Raw genomic sequence first — 19,311 nt, 5'->3', positions numbered from 1 at the left:
GAGAAGATCCTGTATTTCTATTATCACAGATCTCCCCAATGAAATAACTAGAGTGTTAGACCACAATCCTTTTATGTATACTTGTGTTCTTGTACTTCTACCAAGTAGTGTTCAGATAACATAAAGGGCCATATGCTATTCACTTTTTCACCTGAGTTTTCTCCTAGGTGATATTTTTACACTTATCAATAAAATGCCTTTTAAGCCACCAGCAAGCAACTCAAAATAATTTTGATAGTACATTTGCAATTACTTCTCACTACTTTTTCAGTTGAAAAGTGATGTAAAATTATTTTGAATTGTATATGGGCCAAAGAGTCTAACAGCATGAATCATCTGAAGTGCATGCAATGGAAGTCATATATCACCTTCTAAGCCATACAATATAGGATGCTTCTACTGAGATTTTTGAGCCCACCTTTATACACAGGAGTTTTACTGGTATCCAAGAGACACGTGAGTGTGGGGCCATACATCAGGTGACTATTATAATTGAATCAAATGAAAATAGGTGCTGCCAAGTGCATGTCCGACTGACAATGCAACCAATTTTGGTCCTGGTCAAATAGTCGGATGCGCATGCAGCAAAATGTTGGGCCGACTTGCTGGATCAGGTGCTTGGCGGTAACGGCATTCAATTTTGTGATGATAGATGGACGCAACAAACACTCCCCCCCCCCCCCCCCCCAGTGCCCCATGCATGTAGTTTCTTAGTAAGAGGCACGCATATAACGTCATTCACGGCCACTACTACTACTAGACAACCATGTGGTGTGCGTGTAGTGAGCAGAGTGCGCCCGGAGCCTGTGGAGACTAGCGCCGGAAAGTTAATGTATACCTTGCATGGGGGTCATTTTTCATTAGGTGGGCACGGCAGCGAGGCAGACATGTGGCGCACAAGGCCGAATCCCGAGAGATTTCATGCTAACATTGATTGGGAATCAGCCTGTGGTGTATGAGCAGCCGACAGATCTCTCTTTTATCAGATTCGATAAGAGAGAGATTTGTGTCTTGGTCGAATCCGCTCATACATCGCTAGATGTATGGCTACCTTTAGACATTTCATGTTGGGAAGACGTGCTACACACAGCTGCAGATGTTCTTGTCCTTGGATTGGGGCCAGCACTGAGTACGCAAGCTTCTAGATGTACCTTGTCTAGTCAACTTCTGCAGACATGATCTTCTTGACCTCTAGATTGCCTCTTTTGTATAAACATTTTGTATTGTTATGTACCTTATCTGTGCTCTGAAAGTTACTTGAGCTCAAGAAAACAATTCATGAGTCTAATAAGAATGCAACCATGTTACATGAGTTATAAACTACAGTAGATTTATACTTTTCCTAACTATGGCTATGCTTAGTGTGGTCTGCCTTAAAACAGAAGGTACTTGCGATAGTTCAGATTTAAGTGTGTAACTGTGGTTACCCACAATGCACACTGCTGAATATGCAAATTACCAATTTAACTATGGCTAGAAACCACCAAATAACACACTGGAAATCATAGAATAATGCTGAATGCATCTGATTATAATACTTAGGTTACCTGATATGTGAAAAAAAGTTACCTGAGAACCTAGTGAAAAAAGTGCCCCTAGGCCTAGGGGTTATTTACCTCAGGAAGGGGAAGCCTCTGGATACTAATGAGTATTTCCTAGTCCCCCTTAGCATTTCCTGATCCTTGTGGGCTGATCGCAGAGGCGCACTACGGCTCCCGCCTCTGGGTCCTCCAAACAGTGCGCCTCGCACAGGCGAGTAGTATCTGCTTTTGAGTCCTGACAGAAATAGCCAAGCCCGATAAGGCCGCTCTACTGCGCAGGCGAAGATAGCTTGCGCAGTGGAGTGGACTCTACTGCACAAACTGCTTGCATCTGCGCAGTAGAGCGGATCTGATTGGGTTCGGGTACTTCCACCAGAGTCCAAGCAACAAGCAGCTACTGCACCTGTGCGTGGCGCACAGATGTCAATATTCTGGTGGCCTTTTTTCTGGCGGAGCCAGCGCTGGACCGGGGCTGCTGAGAAGGACAGAGGAAGCCTCATTGGAATCCAAAGACTTCCCCCTCCTGAGGTCAGTAGCCCCAGGGACAGTTTTTCTCCCTGATATAATATTCAATAAAAACATGTTTCCCTACTTTTCATTACCAACACAGTTATCATATTTGCTTTTGTGCACAAGTATTATTTTCCATTTCCAAATTACAAGTTCTCAAAGTTTAGTTTATCTGCTCTGAAAGCTGTCATTGCACTTTAATGCATAGCTGCTGAATTTATGTTATAATGTTTTTAGTGAATCTCCCTCCTGTTTTTTTTTTTTACTGTCTTATAACCCTGCAAGCTAAAGCGCTGCCAGGAATTTCTACCAGTTGTGGCAGATAAGGAAACATAAACAATATAATGTAATCACTTGACTTGGATATAAATTTGCAACTTCAATTATAAGCTTCCCATTGAAGAAGAAAGTGTTGTTTGTAACAGTTTGAATGATGTTCTGCTACCATTTTTTTCTGGTAGTAGGTCTTAAATAATAATTTAGAGCAAAGAAGAAATGCTGAGTTCAATACCACTTTAACATGAAATATTTCATCAACAGGTTAGAGGGTGACTTTCAGTGTGAAGCGCAAGAAGAAACAGAGAGCAGCCAAAGTGACTTAAGTATGTTGGACACTACAGTTAGTGACAGCCAATCTAGCCGTAGCTCTGAGGAACTGATCTCTTCCCCAACAGAAGAGAGGGGCCACGCTGATGGAGTAGTTTCCACTGCAACTCCTGTGACAGCCTCTCAAGTTCCGGCTACCGCTATTAGAAGATCTCAGCAATCTCATAAGAAAAAAAATTACAGGTTATTTTTAAGTGCCTCAAAACCAATCCTGGCTCTTCTCCAAAGGGAGAAAACTCCTGACTACTGTTTGGCTGTCAGTTTAGTTTCTCTGTTAGAGAAGGTGCCAGAGGAAAGAAAAGTTCTCCTAAGATTTGATTTGATTGACGCAATCTCAAAACATCTGCCTAGCATGTATAAGCGGCAACCAAATACGAGTACAAGCTGTTGTGTACCGACTGTGTCGTGGCACCATTCAAATCCACCCGAGTACTTCTCGGGTCAACAGTTTCATCTCCGTTACCAACAACACTATCCAGACGCTGGACCACATTGTTCTTCTGTGCAGCCTCGTCATAATACACCTCAGCTAAACTATAGTCCAACTCAGTCACACCCTCCTCCAACTCTACCACTCTGTCCTACATCTCAGCCACAACAACCTCGTGCTCAGTCACATCACACTTCAGCACAACCACACTACCCTCCTGCCCAATCACAGCATGCTCCACCTCAACCACATTACTCTCCTGCCCAATCGCATCATGCTGCACTTCAACAACACTACCCTCCAGCTCAGTCAAATCACACTTCAGCTCAACAACATTACCCTCCTGCCCAATCACATTATGCTCCTCCTCAACCACAATACCGTCCAGTTCAGTCACACCGTGCTCCACCACAACCACAGCACACTCTAGGTGAGCTACATTATTCTCAAGCTCATCCTCAACATCCTCTAGCTCAGCAGTATTATAGAAGTGAATACTTTCCATCTTCCCAGCCTTTCTCACCAGTAACAGCTTTACCTCCTCTTCCAAGATATGAAAGTATGAGAGAAAGGCCACAATATCAGCAACCTCCGCCTGGCAGCGAACCACAAAATAGTTCACATGTGCAAGTAGAGGAGCTTTCAACACAATTATTTTCTCAACCACAGTTTTTAAATAAGTAATCAGGAGATTTTGTTCTTGAGAATATGTTAATATTAAGAGCTTTGTGTTTAACTCTATGCTGTGTTAGTCATGGAGACCTTGAAGTTTACTTTTTGTAAGTTTAACGATTGCTTGAAGCAAAGAAATTGGTGTTTAAAGGATATTTGATAAGAAAAAGCAACATGAAGGAGTGGGAGGTGTTTGTGGGATAAAATGCTCAAAATAATAATTAGAAAAGTGTAAAGAGAGTGAGGATGTATCTATTATAGAAAGTAGTTCACGAGTCATTACAACTTGTTTCTGAATGTCTTCTGGAGCCTAAAGTGCAGTCAGGTTCCTTGTGGATATTTATGGAATCATCAGCCTAAAGTGCAGCCAGGTTCCTTGTGGAGTTTTATGGAATTAGCAGTTTAAAGTGCAGTCAGGTTCCTTGTGGAGATTTATGGAATCATCAGCCTAAAGTGCAGCCAGGTTCCTTGTGGAGTTTTATGGAATCATCAGCCTAAAGTGCAGCCAGGTTCCTTGTGGAGTTTTATGGAATAATCAGCTTAAAGTGCAGTCAAGTTCCTTGTGGAGATTTATGGAATCATCAGCCTAAAGTGCGGCCAGGTTCCTTGTGGAGTTTTATGGAATCATCAGCCTAAAGTGCAGCCAGGTTCCTTGTGGAGATTTATGGAATCATCAGCCTAAAGTGCGGCCAGGTTCCTTGTGGAGATTTATGGAATCATCAGCCTAAAGTGCAGCCAGGTTCCTTGTGGAGATTTATGGAATCATCAGCCTAAAGTGCAGCCAGTTTCCTTGTGGAGATTTATGGAATCATCAGCCTAAAGTGCAGCCAGGTTCCTTGTGGAGATTCATGGAATCATCAGCCTAAAGTGGGCCTGATGCATGCACCACCTGTAATATTTACCAGTGCACACCAATATTACTGGTACTAACTCCAGCAAAGGAACTTGCACTGCGCAGTAAGCTCAATCTGCAGAACATGGTAATGTGAGCATTGCTGGGATAACGCGCGTTACTGTACTTAATGCACGTTGTCATCACAATTCTTGCATCACCCATGTATAGCAAGCACAGTACTCTGCTGCTGTAAGTACTGGTAATATTTTGATGCACTGCCTGCCCATGGCAAGATTACCAGCGGTTCGTGCTTCAGGCCCATTGTTTTTTAGTGTTCTTGAACTATTTTCTTATTTGATGTGTCCGTGTAGCAGTTAAAGCAAATCTGAGGTGAGGAAACTCATTTCAGTTTAGATACATACCTATGTAGAGGGAATACCATAGAACCATCCTGCTCCTCGCTCCATCCTGGCCTTCCAGAGCTGTCCCATGTTGATGTTCTGTGACCAGCTTTGTCTTCCTCGGGAGCCTTCAGAAGCACTTGGGTCCCGAGTGCTTCAGAAGACGAGCGTATCCGTACTGCGCATGCGTGAGCCCAGACTCGGGTGTGCACAGTACAGATCTGCTTGTGTTTGGAAGTACTTAGGTACAGGAGTACTTCCGAGGGCTGCATGAGGACTACTGATGAGGTCTCCGACTTAGCAGGTCAGATAACTTCAACGGGGGCACAGAGAGAGGACCGAGTAAGTTCTATTATATCTTCCCTCTACATAGGTAAGTATCTAACCTGAAGCAAGCTTTCTAGCCTCAGGTTCATTTTAAGTGATCTGCTCACAGTCCTTTTATTTTTCTAAGCATTTTATCACCTGAACGCTTCCATCTCCTTCCTGAATGGTCCATGTAACGGCGCAGAAACCGCCGTAGTAAAAAATGTAGAGTGTTCTTCTATAACTTTCAGAAAGCCATGTTAAGATTGTAATTTTGGGGGTATGTTTTATTTTAGAAACTACTGTTACTGTAGGCGCACAACTGTTCCAAAAGACTTGTTAAGTATGTTGAGCTGGAAAATGTTGGTATAGTCTCTTGGGTAAAATTGGTGGCAGGTCTTCATGCGCCTTCCACCGTCACATATCCTTGCATACACTCCAATCTTGGAGCAGCACACCATCCTTCAAAGTGTGCCTGACCTGGAGTGTTGGCTGACACTCCCATGATTCCTACAAAAGGACAGGATGGTCAGCACACCCGCTATAAGGTTCAAACAGTTTAATCATCAGCATTACTTTTATGCCACCAATTGTTTCTGGGCCAAGCAGGTCCGTTTTCAAGGCACGGAAATATGTGTTGCCAAATGTTACAGTCCCAGATCTCTGGTGAGGAGTCAGAAGGGGGGGGGGGGGGGGTCAGCTTATCGATGGGTCATGCCGTTTTATGCATGGTTGAGTTTATGTGTAAGCATATACAGTCATTTCAATCGATAACAGCTGACAAAGGGATGTTGCAGAAAATGTTTGCACAGCTGTTACGGTTTTGTTATTAAAAACTTTTAAAACATAAATATGTGTTCACAATTTATTATACAGCATTCAAGTGTACTATACAGAAAAAACTTGGCTTTTGACTGTGTGGTGAAGGAAAAACATTGGTTTTAAAGCAGAATTATAATCTGGCAAAACACACCTTATAGCCTATAGCTGCAATTCTCCCACATCAATATTTTTCTTCCATCTTAACCTCCTTAGTGCTGGCTTACACTACAAGAGCTTTTTCTAAGCTACATTTACCTTATAATTTGCGTCAGAATTCTCATCTTTGCTAAACCACCGCATCCCCGCCGAAAAACAAGGGCTGCAGACCCCCCAAATCCCCAGAGGGGAATCTGGCCAGCGCTTCCTGGAAGGGGCAGAGCTCTCTGCTGTAGCTCTGCCTCTTCTGATGTCAATCGCAGCGCATCGCCGGCTCTCCCCGCGGAGAGATCCGCTCGTCGATTGACGGCAGGAGAGGCAGAGCTACAGCTCATAGCTCTGCCTCTCAGGGCTGCAAAATCCACGACCAAGTTGGTCGTGGATGTTTGCCCGGGAGTTTGGGGCGCCTGCAGCCCTCGTTTTTCGGCGGGGATGTGGCGGTTTAGTGCAGATGAGACTTCTGAAGCAAATTATAAGGTAAATGTTGCGAATTTATTTTGCTTCAGTCTCTTTAAAAGCTCTTGCTAATGTAATGCTATGTGTGTGTGTTCTCACTTGAGCAGTGTGATTTTATAAAAATCACCCATAGCATTGCATTACCAAGAGCTTTTCAAATCACCAGCGCTTAAAAAACTCTTGCAGTGTTAAGCAGCCCCTAGCAGTAACCCCGAGTCAGGCTATGGCCAGAAATCCGCAGCTCAGAACAGTAACCTCAAGCCTGACTCGTGGTAGCCAACAAGAGGTATATGCAGAGCCTGTGCGCAGCAGGCGTTTGCAACTCACCTCCCCCCGGGATCCAGGCGCTGGCAGCCATTCTTCTGGTCCTCAGAGGCTCTCGATCCCTCATGAGCGCAATATATGGGGTAGAGCGCCACCCGGTGAATGGAGGGAGAATTACAGCACTGGAGTCAGGGGAGGTAAGTGCAGGGGTCTAAAAGGGTGTGAAAAATTGGCACCGCTTTTAGACCCTAAAATCTGTAAGTACAGTAATCAAACCACTAAGGAGCTTCATCAATTTTGTTGGAGAAGAGGCTGCAGGGAACAGAGGTAAAAAAATGGAATACTGAAGACCTGGGGCTTGCTCCAACCCCCGTAGCCTGTGAGGTCCCTCTGTGTCTTCTGGTCCCCCTCTGCTCTCCCACTGGCGCACCATTAGCTGTGCAACCTGGCTGAGAGTTTTGATCATGCGCCCATCGCAGTGAGCGTTCTGCGCATGCACGTTTCTAGAAAATAATAATTGCAGAAAGCTTACAGGGACAGGCGCGGGATCGTGATGGCTCCGCGGGCGGGCCGAGAATGTACAGTTGCGCATGACTCCCATCTGGTTTGTGCAGCGAACGGTGCTAACAGCGGGAGAATGGAGGGGACCAGGAAGATGCTGAGGCAACTCTTGGCCTATGGGGGGGGGGGGTGGGGGGGGGGGGGGTTGGGGGAGCTGGAGCTGTAAAAAGCCCCTGGTAAGTTCACCTCTTTTCAGGATCTCTTTAAAGTGGACCTGAACTCTTGCAGGACAGAAGGAAAACATGGAGAAATGCACACTGAATGTATTTAGAGAGTCTGTCCAATTCCCCCTAATCGGTCAGGGAAGAAATTCAGACTCCGGCACTCCATAGGAAAACTTCCGTTTATTGAAGCCACACAGCAACAAATACAACAGATGCCCCTTCTGTCTACAGCTGTTTCACGTGAGTTTCACGCCTCTTCAGGACAACGTCTCGCTACATGATAGCCGCTTAGGCGATTGGAGATCAAGAGATCCCGTTCAAAGAACGCGATCTCTTGGAGGGCTTCGACGGGGCTGGATGACGTCATCGACGTTGTGACGTCAAAGGGGGAATCTGATCCACCCCACAGCGCTGCCTGGCACTGATTGGCCAGGCAGCGCACGGAGTCTGGGGGGGGGGGGGGCTGCGGCACGACGGATAGCGGCGGATCGGCAAAGAGCTAGCTGCGTGTAACAAAAAAAAGATTATGCAAATCGACCTCAGCTCGGGCTTACAGCCAGGGAGGTTAACCACTTCCCGACCCGCCAAACGCACAGAGGCGGCCGGGAAGTGGAGCCCTGAAGGACCGGCTCACCCACAGAGGCGGCGGTCCTTCTAAGGGCAATGGGCGGAGCGATCGCGTCATCCGTGACGCGATCCTCCGCCGGCGCCTGTCACCGCTCGCTCGCCGCAAACATCCCGCCGGCTATACGGAAGCGCCAGCGGGATGTTAACCCCCGCGATTCGCCGCATACAAAGTGTATAATACACTTTGTAATGTTTACAAAGTGTATTATACAGGCTGCCCTCCTGCCCTGGTGGTCCCAGTGTCCGAGGGACCACTCAGGGCAGCTGCTGCAGCCACCCTAGTCTGCACCCAAGCACACTGATTTCTCCCCCCCCCTGCCCCAGATCGCCCACAGCACCCATCAGACCCCCCCCTGCCCACCCCCCCAGACCCCTGTTTTGCACCAATCACCCCCCTAATCACCCATCAATCACTCCCTGTCACTATCTGTCCAACGCTATTTTTTTTTATCCCCCCCCCTGCTCCCTGCCCCCCTCCTGATCACCCCCCACACCCTCAGATTCTCACCCAGACCACCCCCCCCCCCCCCTGTTTACTGTATGCATCGATCCCCCTGATCACCTGTCAATCACCCCCCTGTCACTGCCACCCATCAATCAGCCCCTAACCTGCCCCTTGCGGGCAATCTGATCACCCCCCCCACACCAATAGATCGCCCACAAGATCCGACATCAGATCACCTCCCAAATCCATTGTTTACATCTATTCTCTCCTCTAAACCCCCACTAATTACCCATCAATCACCCCCTATCACCACCTGTCACTTTTAACCTATCAGATCAGACCCTAATCTGCCCCTTGCGGGCACCCAATCACCCGCCTCACACGCTCAGATTGCCCCTCTGACCCCCACCTTATCAATTCACCAGTGCATTAATTACATCTGTTCTTCCCTGTAATAACCCACTGATCTGCTGCAATTACCTATCACCCATCAATCACCCCCTGTCACTGCCACCCATCAATCAGCCCCTAACCTGCCCCTTGCGGGCAATCTGATCACCCCACCCCACACCATTAGATCGCCCGCAAACCCGCCGTCAGATTACCTCCCAAATGTATCGTTTACATCTGTTATCTTCTCTAAACACCCACTAATTACCCATCAATCACCCCCTATCACCACCTGTCACTGTTACCTATCAGATCAGACCCTAATCTGCCCCTTGCGGGCACCCAATCACCCCGCCCACACGCTCAGGTTGCCCTCAGAACCCCCCCCCCCCCCCCCCCTTATCAATTCGCCAGTGCATTAATTACATCTGTCCCTTCCCTGTAATAACCCACTGATCACCTGTCAAACACCTGCCAATCACCTATCACCCATCAATCACCCCCTGTCACTGCCACCCAACAATCAGCCCCTAACCTGCCCCCTTGCGGGCAATCTGATCACCCACCCACACCAATAGATCACCCGCAGATCCGACATCAGATCACCACCCAAGCGCAGCGTTTACATCTATTCTCTCCTCTAAACACCCACTAATTACCCATCAATCACTCCCTATCACCACCTGTCACTGTTACCTATCAGATCAGACCCTAATCTGCCCCTTGCGGGCACCCAATCACCCGCCTACACGCTCAGATTGCCCTCAGACCGCCCTTTATCAATTCGCCAGTGCAATATTTACATCTGTCCTTCCCTGTAATAACCCACTGATCACCTGTCAATCACCTGCCAATCACCTATCACCCATCAATCACCCCCTGTCACTGCCACCCAACAATCAGCCCCTAACCTGCCCCTTGCGGGCAAACTGATTACCCACCCACACCAATAGATCGCCCGCAGATCCGACATCAGATCACCACCCAAGCGCAGTGTTTCCATCTATTCTCCCCTCTAAACACCCACTAATTACCCATCAATCACCCCCTATCACCACCTGTCACTGTTACCCATCAGATCAGACCCTAATCTGCCCCTTGCGGGCACCCCAATCGCCCGCCTACAACGCTCAGATTGCCCTCAGACCCCCCCTTATCAATTCGCCAGTGCAATATTTACATCTGTTCTCCCCCTGTAATAACCCACTGATTACCTGTCAATCACCTATCAATCACCCCCTGTCACTGCCACCCATCAATCACCCCCTGTCACTGCCACCCATCAATCACCCGCTGTCACTGCCACCCATCAATCAGCCCCTAACCTGCCCCTTGCGGGCAAACTGATCACCCACCCACACCAATGGATCGCCCGCAGATCCGACATCAGATCACCACCCAAGTGCAGTGTTTCCAATCTATTCTCTACACTGCTACCTATCAGATTAGACCCCTATCTGCCCCTAGGGCACTCAATCACCCGCCCACACCCTCAGAATGCCCTCAGACCCCAGCCCTGATCACCTCGCCAGTGCATTGCTTGCATCTATTCCCCCCTCTAATCACACCTTGAGACACCCATCAATCACCTCCTGTCACCCCCTAGCACACCTACCCATCAGATCAGGCCCCAATTTGCCCCGTGTCGGCTCCTGATCACTCGGCCAAACCCTCAGACCCCCTTCCGATCACCTCCCCAGTGCATTGATTGCATCTATTTTCCCCTCTAACCACCCCCTGAGACACCCATCAATCACCTCCTGTCACCCCCCCTAGCACTCCTATCCATCAGATCAGGCCCAATACAACCTGTCATCTAAAAGGCCACCCTGCTTATGACCGGTTCCACAAAATTCGCCCCCTCATAGACCACCTGTCATCAAAATTTGCAGATGCTTATACCCCTGAACAGTCATTTTGAGACATTTGGTTTCCAGACTACTCACGGTTTTGGGCCTGTAAAATGCCAGGGCGGTATAGGAACCCCACAAGTGACCCCATTTTAGAAAAAAGACACCCCAAGGTATTCTGTTAGGTGTATGACGAGTTCATAGAAGATTTTATTCTTTGTCAAAAGTTAGCGGAAATTAATTTTTATTGTTTTTTTTTTCACAAAGTGTCATTTTTCACTAACTTGTGACAAAAAATAAAATCTTCTATGAACTCGCCATACACCTAACGGAATACCTTGGGGTGTCTTCTTTCTAAAATGGGGTCACTTGTGGGGTTCCTATACTGCCCTGGCATTTTAGGGGCCCTAAACCGCGAGGAGTAGTCTAGAAAACAAATGCTTCAAAATGACCTGTGAATAGGACGTTGGGCCCCTTAGCGCACCTAGGCTGCAAAAAAGTGCCACACATGTGGTATCGCCGTACTCGGGAGAAGTAGTACAATGTGTTTTGGGGTGTATTTTTACACATACCCATGCTGGGTGGGAGAAATACCTCTGTAAATGACAATCTTTTGATTTTTTTACACACAATTGTCCATTTACAGAGGTATTTCTCCCACCCAGCATGGGTATGTGTAAAAATACACCCCAAAAACACATTGTACTACTTCTCCCGAGTATGGCGATACCACATGTGTGGCACTTTTTTGCACCCTAACTGCGCTAAAGGGCCCAAAGTCCAATGAGTACCTTTAGGATTTCACAGGTCATTTTGAGAAATTTCGTTTCAAGACTACTCCTCACGGTTTAGGGCCCCTAAAATGCCAGGGCAGTATAGGAACCCCACAAATGACCCCATTTTAGAAAGAAGACACCCCAAGGTATTCCGTTAGGAGTATGGTGAGTTCATAGAAGATTTTATTTTTTGTCAAAAGTTAGCGGAAATTGATTTTAATTGTGTTTTTTCACAAAGTGTCATTTTCCACTAACTTTTGACAAAAAATAAAATCTTCTATGAACTCACCATACTCCTAACGGAATACCTTGGGGTGTCTTCTTTCTAAAATGGGGTCATTTGTGTGGTTCCTATACTGCCCTGGCATTTTAGGGGCCCTAAACCGTGAGGAGTAGTCTTGAAACGAAATTTCTCAAAATGACCTGTGAAATCCTAAAGGTACTCATTGGACTTTGGGCCCTTTAGCGCAGTTAGGGTGCAAAAAAGTGCCACACATGTGGTATTGCCGTACTCAGGAGAAGTAGTATAATGTGTTTTGTGGTGTATTTTTACACATACCCATGCTGAGTGGGAGAAATATCTCTGTAAATGGACAATTGTGTGTAAAAAAAATTAACAAATTGTCATTTACAGAGATATTTCTCCCACCCAGCATGGGTATGTGTAAAAATACACCCCAAAACACATTATACTACTTCTCCTGAGTACGGCAATACCACATGTGTGGCACTTTTTTGCAGCCTAACTGCGCTAAGGGGTCCAAAGTCCAATGAGCACCTTTAGGCTTTACAGGGGTGCTTACAATTTAGCACCCCCCAAAATGTCAGAACAGTAAACACACCCCACAAATGATCCCATTTTGGAAAGTAAACCCTTCAAGGTATTCAGAGAGGGGCATGGTGAGTCTGTGGCAGATTTCATTTTTTTTGTCGCAAGTTAGAAGAAATGGAAACTTTTTTTTTTTTTTTTCTCACAAAGTGTCATTTTCCGCTTACTTGTGACAAAAAATAATATCTTCTATGAACTCACTATGCCTCTCAGTGAATACTTTGGGATGTCTTCTTTCCAAAATGGGGTCATTTGGGGGGTATTTATACTATCCTGGAATTCTAGCCCCTCATGAAACATGACAGGGGGTCAGAAAAGTCAGAGATGCTTGAAAATGGGAAAATTCACTTTTTGCACCATAGTTTGTAAACGCTATAACTTTTACCCAAACCAATAAATATACACTGAATGGGTTTTTTTTATCAAAAACATGTTTGTCCACATTTTTCGCGCTGCATGTATACAGAAATTTTACTTTATTTGAAAAATGTCAGCACAGAAAGTTAAAAAAATCATTTTTTTGCCAAAATTCATGTCTTTTTTGATGAATATAATAAAAAGTAAAAATCGCAGGAGCAATCAAATAGCACCAAAAGAAAGCTTTATTAGTGACAAAGTGACAAGAAAAGGAGCCAAAATTCATTTAGGTGGTAGGTTGTATGAGCGAGCAATAAACCGTGAAAGCTGCAGTGGTCTGAATGGAAAAAAAGTGGCCGGTCCTTAAGGGGTAGAAAGCCCTAGGTCCTCAAGTGGTTAAGGTGCCATACATTACTCACTTTGAAATATCAATTGCATTATTGCAGTATAAAACAAGCATCAGCCTGCCAGTCTTTTAAAAAATTAAGCTCTGTCACAATTGTCAAGTTGCAGATTGGATCCCGTTTTTAAAGGGTCAGTTTTTCTAAAAAAAAAAAAAAAAAAAAAAAAGGATCCGTTTTGCAAGAAAGTGTCATTTTTGCAGCATACGTTTCCAGTCTGTTAAGAACGGGGGGGTTCGAGCTGGAAGAGGGTAGCAGGCAAAGCGGCGAGGAAGGTGATTCCCACCTTCTGCTCTCCCCTCCAGCTGTTTTCGCAAAATTTAGCGAGCAGGGAAACTATTACCTACTTCTTTGCATTCCACTGCTTGCCGTGTCACTTTCTGCAATGCCGCCCTCTGTACTTAAGTGAGCGAAATTGCAAGGAAGTGATGTGGCGAGAGGTGGAACGTAAAGAAGTAGGTAATTGCTTCCCCATTCGCTGCTGGATTTAAAATTTAGCGAAAATAGCTAAAAGGGTGGACCGAGGAGGTGGGGGAATTCGACATGGCTGCTACCCCTCCAGCTTGGCCGCCCCACCCACCCACGGCCAGGGCTGGGGACAGCTAAACGTACTGGAAACGTATCCGTTTCTGAGTCCAAAGTTGTCTGTAGAGGGAGATCAGTTTTTGTGTTGCCTTTCATTGCCCCTGTGGGGCTCCGTAAAAAAATCTGCAAGATCCGGATTATCCGTTCAGTTTTTAAACCGGATCACACGGATCCGTATTTTGAAGTGTGTGAAGACGGACGCTATTTTTAGCAATTGGTATCCATGGCTCAGTTTTTGGCCCAAGCAAAAGAAATGGAGCCACGGATATGTTTTTTTTATACAAGTGTGTAGTGCGTGTGTACGCACCTTAACTCTTACTCCAGTGCCAGCTATGTTTGAATTAAATGTCTTGCCCAAATCTACATGTATTTAAGTTAGTCAGTAGGGATTGTCATTGAGGTGCAAATAATTAAATTATGCTAATGATTATACAAATCTGAAAGGTAAATAAGCTAATCAATCTTGCAAACTAGGCGAGAGATGGGGCTGGCACTCAGGATAACCAGGATCACAAAATATAGTTCCTCAGTTGTGATACAGTAACTACATGTGCTGATACAGAAAAAGAAAGAGGTAAGGCTGCTACAACCACCATACACATCCCATCCAACCGGGAGCAGGGAATCGAGATGCCCCAAACAATGCATATGGAAAAGATGGTTTAGGTAAAAGTCCAATCTTTAAGCTGGCCATACACTGGCCCGATTTTCGCCCGTTTCGACAGCAGATTCGATCACTGGGATCGAATCTGCTGCCAATCGTTTGCGCTAAACGCACCCACCGATCCGATTTCCCCCCAAAATCGGATCGGTCCGTCGATCGCGCCGTGTGGGAAATTACCGTCGATCGCCCGCTGGTAGGGAGCGCGTCGTTAGCAGCAGCCGATCAAGTATACATTACCTGACGCTGGCTCCCGGGCATCTTCTCCGCGCTGCACCGCTCTGTTCCTGCTTCCATCCCAGCGTACATGAACTTCCTGTGTCACTCCAAGTGACCAGGAAGTTCATATAGAGGGCGCTCTATTTGAACTTCCTGGTCACGGAGTGACAGTGTACGCTGGGATGCGGTGCAGTGCGGAGAAGAGGACCCGGAGCCAGCTTCAGGTAATGTATAGGGGGGGCAGGCGGCAGGAGCAGCTCAACAGATTGTGAAATGGTTTCAGCCTGAAACAGATTCACGATCTGTTTGCAGTAAAGGCAGCCATACGATCCCTCTCTGATCAGATAGGGATCTGTCAGTTGGTCGATCTAATGTCAAATCGACCAGTGTATGGCTACCTTTACTGTCACATCTATGGACACGCAGCAGAAAAGCTCACACGTATCGGAGCAAGCATGGCTCCTTAATCAGAGCTTTACTTTGCATAGCTAGGATTAAGGAGCTATGCACACTCCTATACAGTGGAGGAAATAATTATTTGACCCCTCACTGATTTTGTAAGTTTGTCCAATGACAAAGAAATGAAAAGTCTCAGAACAGTATCATTTCAATGGTAGGTTTATTTTAACAGTGGCAGATAGCACATCAAAAGGAAAATCGAAAAAATACCCTTAAATAAAAGATAGCAACTGATTTGCATTTCATTGAGTGAAATAAGTTTTTGAACCCTCTAACAATAAAAGACTTAATACTTAGTGGAAAAACCCTTGTTTGCAAGCACAGAGGTCAAACGTTTCTTGTAATTGATGACCAAGTTTGCACACATTTTAGGAGGAATGTTGGTCCACTCCTCTTTGCAGATCATCTCTAAATCCCTAAGGTTTCGAGGCTGTCTCTGTGCAACTCTGAGCTTGAGCTCCCTCCATAGGTTTTGTATTGGATTAAGGTCCGGAGACTGATTAGGCCACTCCATGACCTTAATGTGCTTCTTCTTGAGCCACTCCTTTGTTGCCTTTGCTATATGTTTTGGTTCATTGTCGTGCTGGAACACCCATCCACGACCCATTTTCAGTTTCCTGGCAGAGGAAAGGAGGTTGTCGTTCAGGATTTCACGATACATGGCTCCGTCCATTTTCCCGTTAATGCGATTAAGTTGTCCTGTGCCCTTAGCAGAAAAACACCCCCAAAGCAAAATGTTTCCACCCCCATGCTTGACGGTGGGGACGGTGTTTTGGGGGTCATAGGCAGCATTTTTCTTCCTCCAAACACAGCGAGTTGAGTTAATGCCAAAGAGCTCTATTTTGGTCTCATCAGACCACAGCACCTTCTCCCAGTCACTCACAGAATCATTCAGGTGTTCATTGGCAAATTCAGACGGGCCTGCACATGTGCCTTCTTGAGCAGGGGGACCTTGCGAGCCCTGCAGGATTTTAATCCATTGCGGTGTAATGTGTTTCCAATGGTTTTCTTGGTGACTGTGGTCCCTGCTAATTTGAGGTCATTCACTAACTCCTCCCGTGTAGTTCTAGGATGCTTTTTCACCTTTCTCAGAACCATTGACACCCCACGAGGTGAGATCTTGCGTGGAGCCCCAGAGCGAGGTCGATTGATGGTCATTTTGTGCTCCTTCCATTTTCGAACAATCGCACCAACAGTTGTCACCTTCTCTCCCAGCTTCTTGCTAATGGTTTTGTAGCCCATTCGAGCCTTGTGCAGGTCTACAATTTTGTCTCTGACATCCTTGGACAGCTCTTTGGTCTTTCCCATGTTGGAGAGTTTGGAGTCTGCTTGATTGATTGATTCTGTGGACAGGTGTCTTTTATACAGGTGACTAGTTAAGACAGGTGTCCTTAATGAGGGTGACTAATTGAGTAGAAGTGTCTAACCACTCTGTGGGAGCAAGAACTCTTAATGGTTGGTAGGGGTTCAAAAACTTATTTCACTCAATGAAATGCAAATCAGTTGCTATCTTTTATTTAAGGTTATTTTTTCGATTTTCCTTTTGATGTGCTATCTGCCACTGTTAAAATAAACCTACCATTGAAATGATACTGTTCTGAGACTTTTCATTTCTTTGTCATTGGACAAACTTACAAAATCAGTGAGGGGTCAAATAATTATTTCCTCCACTGTACATGTGAACTTTTCTCTGTGTGTCCATAGATGTGACAATAAAGATTGGATTTTTACCTAAACCATCGGTGCAGCGCAACATCTTTTCCATATCCATTGCTCAACACCTAGATGCAGGGGTAAACAGAACAAATGAGAAGATCAAATGCTGGCAGCAAGTGCACATAACAGATGACATTCAGTGACATGGAAAAGTGTATAATCTAGATGCTTGGTGCTCTAGCCTTGGAAGAAGCATGGATTACCTCCGTGAAACTGTTGTAAGAACGTCCAATATACAGCACAACAAGGATAAATATCTGGATTTGGCCCGGTTTACACTTGGGTTGGCAAACAGATCCGTAAAAATGGATCTGATCACCGGTCGATCGAATCCGTTTTCACTCTGCAACCTTGTTAAAGGTTCTTATAGCCAAAGCCATGGTTATTCCACAGCCAAAGCCATGGTTATTCCACAGCCAAAGCCATGGTTATTCCACAGCCAAAGCCATGGTTATTCCACAGCCAAAGCCATGGTTATTCCAGTTGTTTGTGAAAGTTAGGCCATAAGGATGGCTGAGTGCCAAAGATTCAACGCTTTTGAATTGTGGCACCGGAAAAGACTTTTGAGAGTCCCTTGGACTGCAAGAAGATCCAATCAGTCAACCCTTAAAGGGACCCTGAAGGGAAAAAATGTCACAATTTGGGTACTTACCTGGGGAGAGAGAAGCCTCTGGATTCTCTTCCCTTGACGCCCTCCTCTTTGCCGTTCCAGTGCCGAGAACCCTGAAGCCTACACTGTGTAGGCACAGGCGCCTGTGCACTAGCGTGGAGCTAGTTTTCCCGCCGAGTCTGAGTAGCGGTTCAGTGCTACTGCACATGTGTGAGCCATCTGTGCATGCACAGTGCGGGCGAGCTCCAAGGAACTTTGAGGGTCCCAGCGCTGGAGGGAAGGGACAGAGAGGAATGGGGAAGCCTCTGGAGGATTTAGAGGCGGGACCTCCCGAGGTAAGTATTTACAGAAATACTCCCAGATTTGCTGTAGAGAAATGAACTCTAATTGATCATTGAAAGGAGCAATGCTGAAGATGAAATGTTTTGATACCCGATACAGAGGAAGATCGAGGGCAAAAGGAGGCGGGATGGCAGAAAATGAGATTATTATTGATTTATAAAGCGTCAACATATTCTGTGGCGCTGTACAAAGTAAGAAACGAACATGGGGTACATAATAATACAGACAATAATAAGGGTATACAGAATACATAACTAGTGACAAAATACAGAATTGGTAATGACAGTGATAAAAGCAACATGATAAATAAAATGTATACTCATTTTCAAGACACAAAAGGGGAGAGAGCCCTGCCTTTGCGAGCTTACAATCTAAAGGGAATGGGGAAACAAGAGGAGGGGTAGTATACAACAAATATATAGAGGCAGTGTGTTTTAGGATACCTAGTAGGAGTGAGATGGCTGGATAGTACAGTATAATCTCTTTATAGTAAACTCCAAGGGACCAGAAAAGTGGTTTACTGTATTATAAGTTTACTTTATCAGAAATTGTCCTAGAAATGGCCCAGCATGCCCTAGTACATTTTCTGCTGCAAAAGAGCAACTCTGTCCTCCCATTGGAGTTACAGTACAAGCACTTGCACATTTGGTGGACTGCTAGGCAAATATACCTTAGGGCTGCAGAGCCAGGCTGGACATATTCCTGGTACAGTATCCAGGGCTCCTTAAAAATTGCAGCCGTCACTGAATAGAGGCATTTACTCACTTCGTGAGCTGCTGCTCTCTTTAGACAAGTCCCACCTGTGGAGGTATGAGAGCCAAACATGGGTTTCACACTGACATAGGACGAATGCATTATCCACTTTTTACTATATCCGGAGTCAGTGCCACGCAGGGGCCAAAAAACATGTTAACTATAACAGGTGTTTTATTATATCCGGGTTTACAATACCAGGCGTTGATCCCATACTTATAATGGAGATTGGCCAGGACCTAGAGAGGAAGTTTACTATACCCAAGTTTATTATAACAAGATTATACTGTATCATGAAACAAACAAACATGAGCTTGCACAAGCTTCGAGATGCAGTACAGCATGGGTCCCCAACCTGGGGGCCGCGGCCCCCTGGGAGTCCTTGGGCAGATTTCTGGGGGGCCGCGGCTTCTCCCTCTCCCCCCGCGGCCGCCGCTCCTGTTACCTTATGAGCGGGCAGCCGCTTCCTTCCTTATATTCCTCCAGCCGCGGCTCTCCTCTTTGCAGCATGTCGTATTACAGCAGCGCTTCCTGCACGGCTGCTGTAAGGAGCCAAGGGAGCCGGGA

At 46.0% G+C, this 19,311-nt stretch overlaps 1 protein-coding gene across 7 annotated transcripts in view; it reads left to right on the top strand.

The window, feature by feature from the left end:
- The window catches only part of LOC137534830 (uncharacterized), a 78,297-nt gene extending 72,145 nt beyond the window's left edge, over window positions 1-6,152 (top strand). For 5 of the 7 annotated variants that reach the window (XM_068256492.1, XM_068256489.1, XM_068256491.1 and 2 more), the window contains one exon: window positions 2,592-6,152. In XM_068256492.1, coding sequence (XP_068112593.1) covers window positions 2,592-3,771 — 1,180 coding nt within the window. In that variant the 3' untranslated portion in view covers window positions 3,772-6,152. The remainder of the gene's footprint in view (window positions 1-2,591) is intronic. The other 2 variants (XR_011024384.1, XM_068256493.1) reach the window with 2 other exon arrangements.
- The last annotated feature ends 13,159 nt before the right edge of the window (window positions 6,153-19,311 follow it).

The sequence above is a fragment of the Hyperolius riggenbachi genome, chromosome 10 (assembly GCF_040937935.1).
Source record: "Hyperolius riggenbachi isolate aHypRig1 chromosome 10, aHypRig1.pri, whole genome shotgun sequence".
NCBI classification, from domain to species: domain Eukaryota; kingdom Metazoa; phylum Chordata; class Amphibia; order Anura; family Hyperoliidae; genus Hyperolius; species Hyperolius riggenbachi.
Note: the sequence above shows the minus strand (reverse complement) of the source record. Positions and strands in the feature narration are given on the sequence as shown.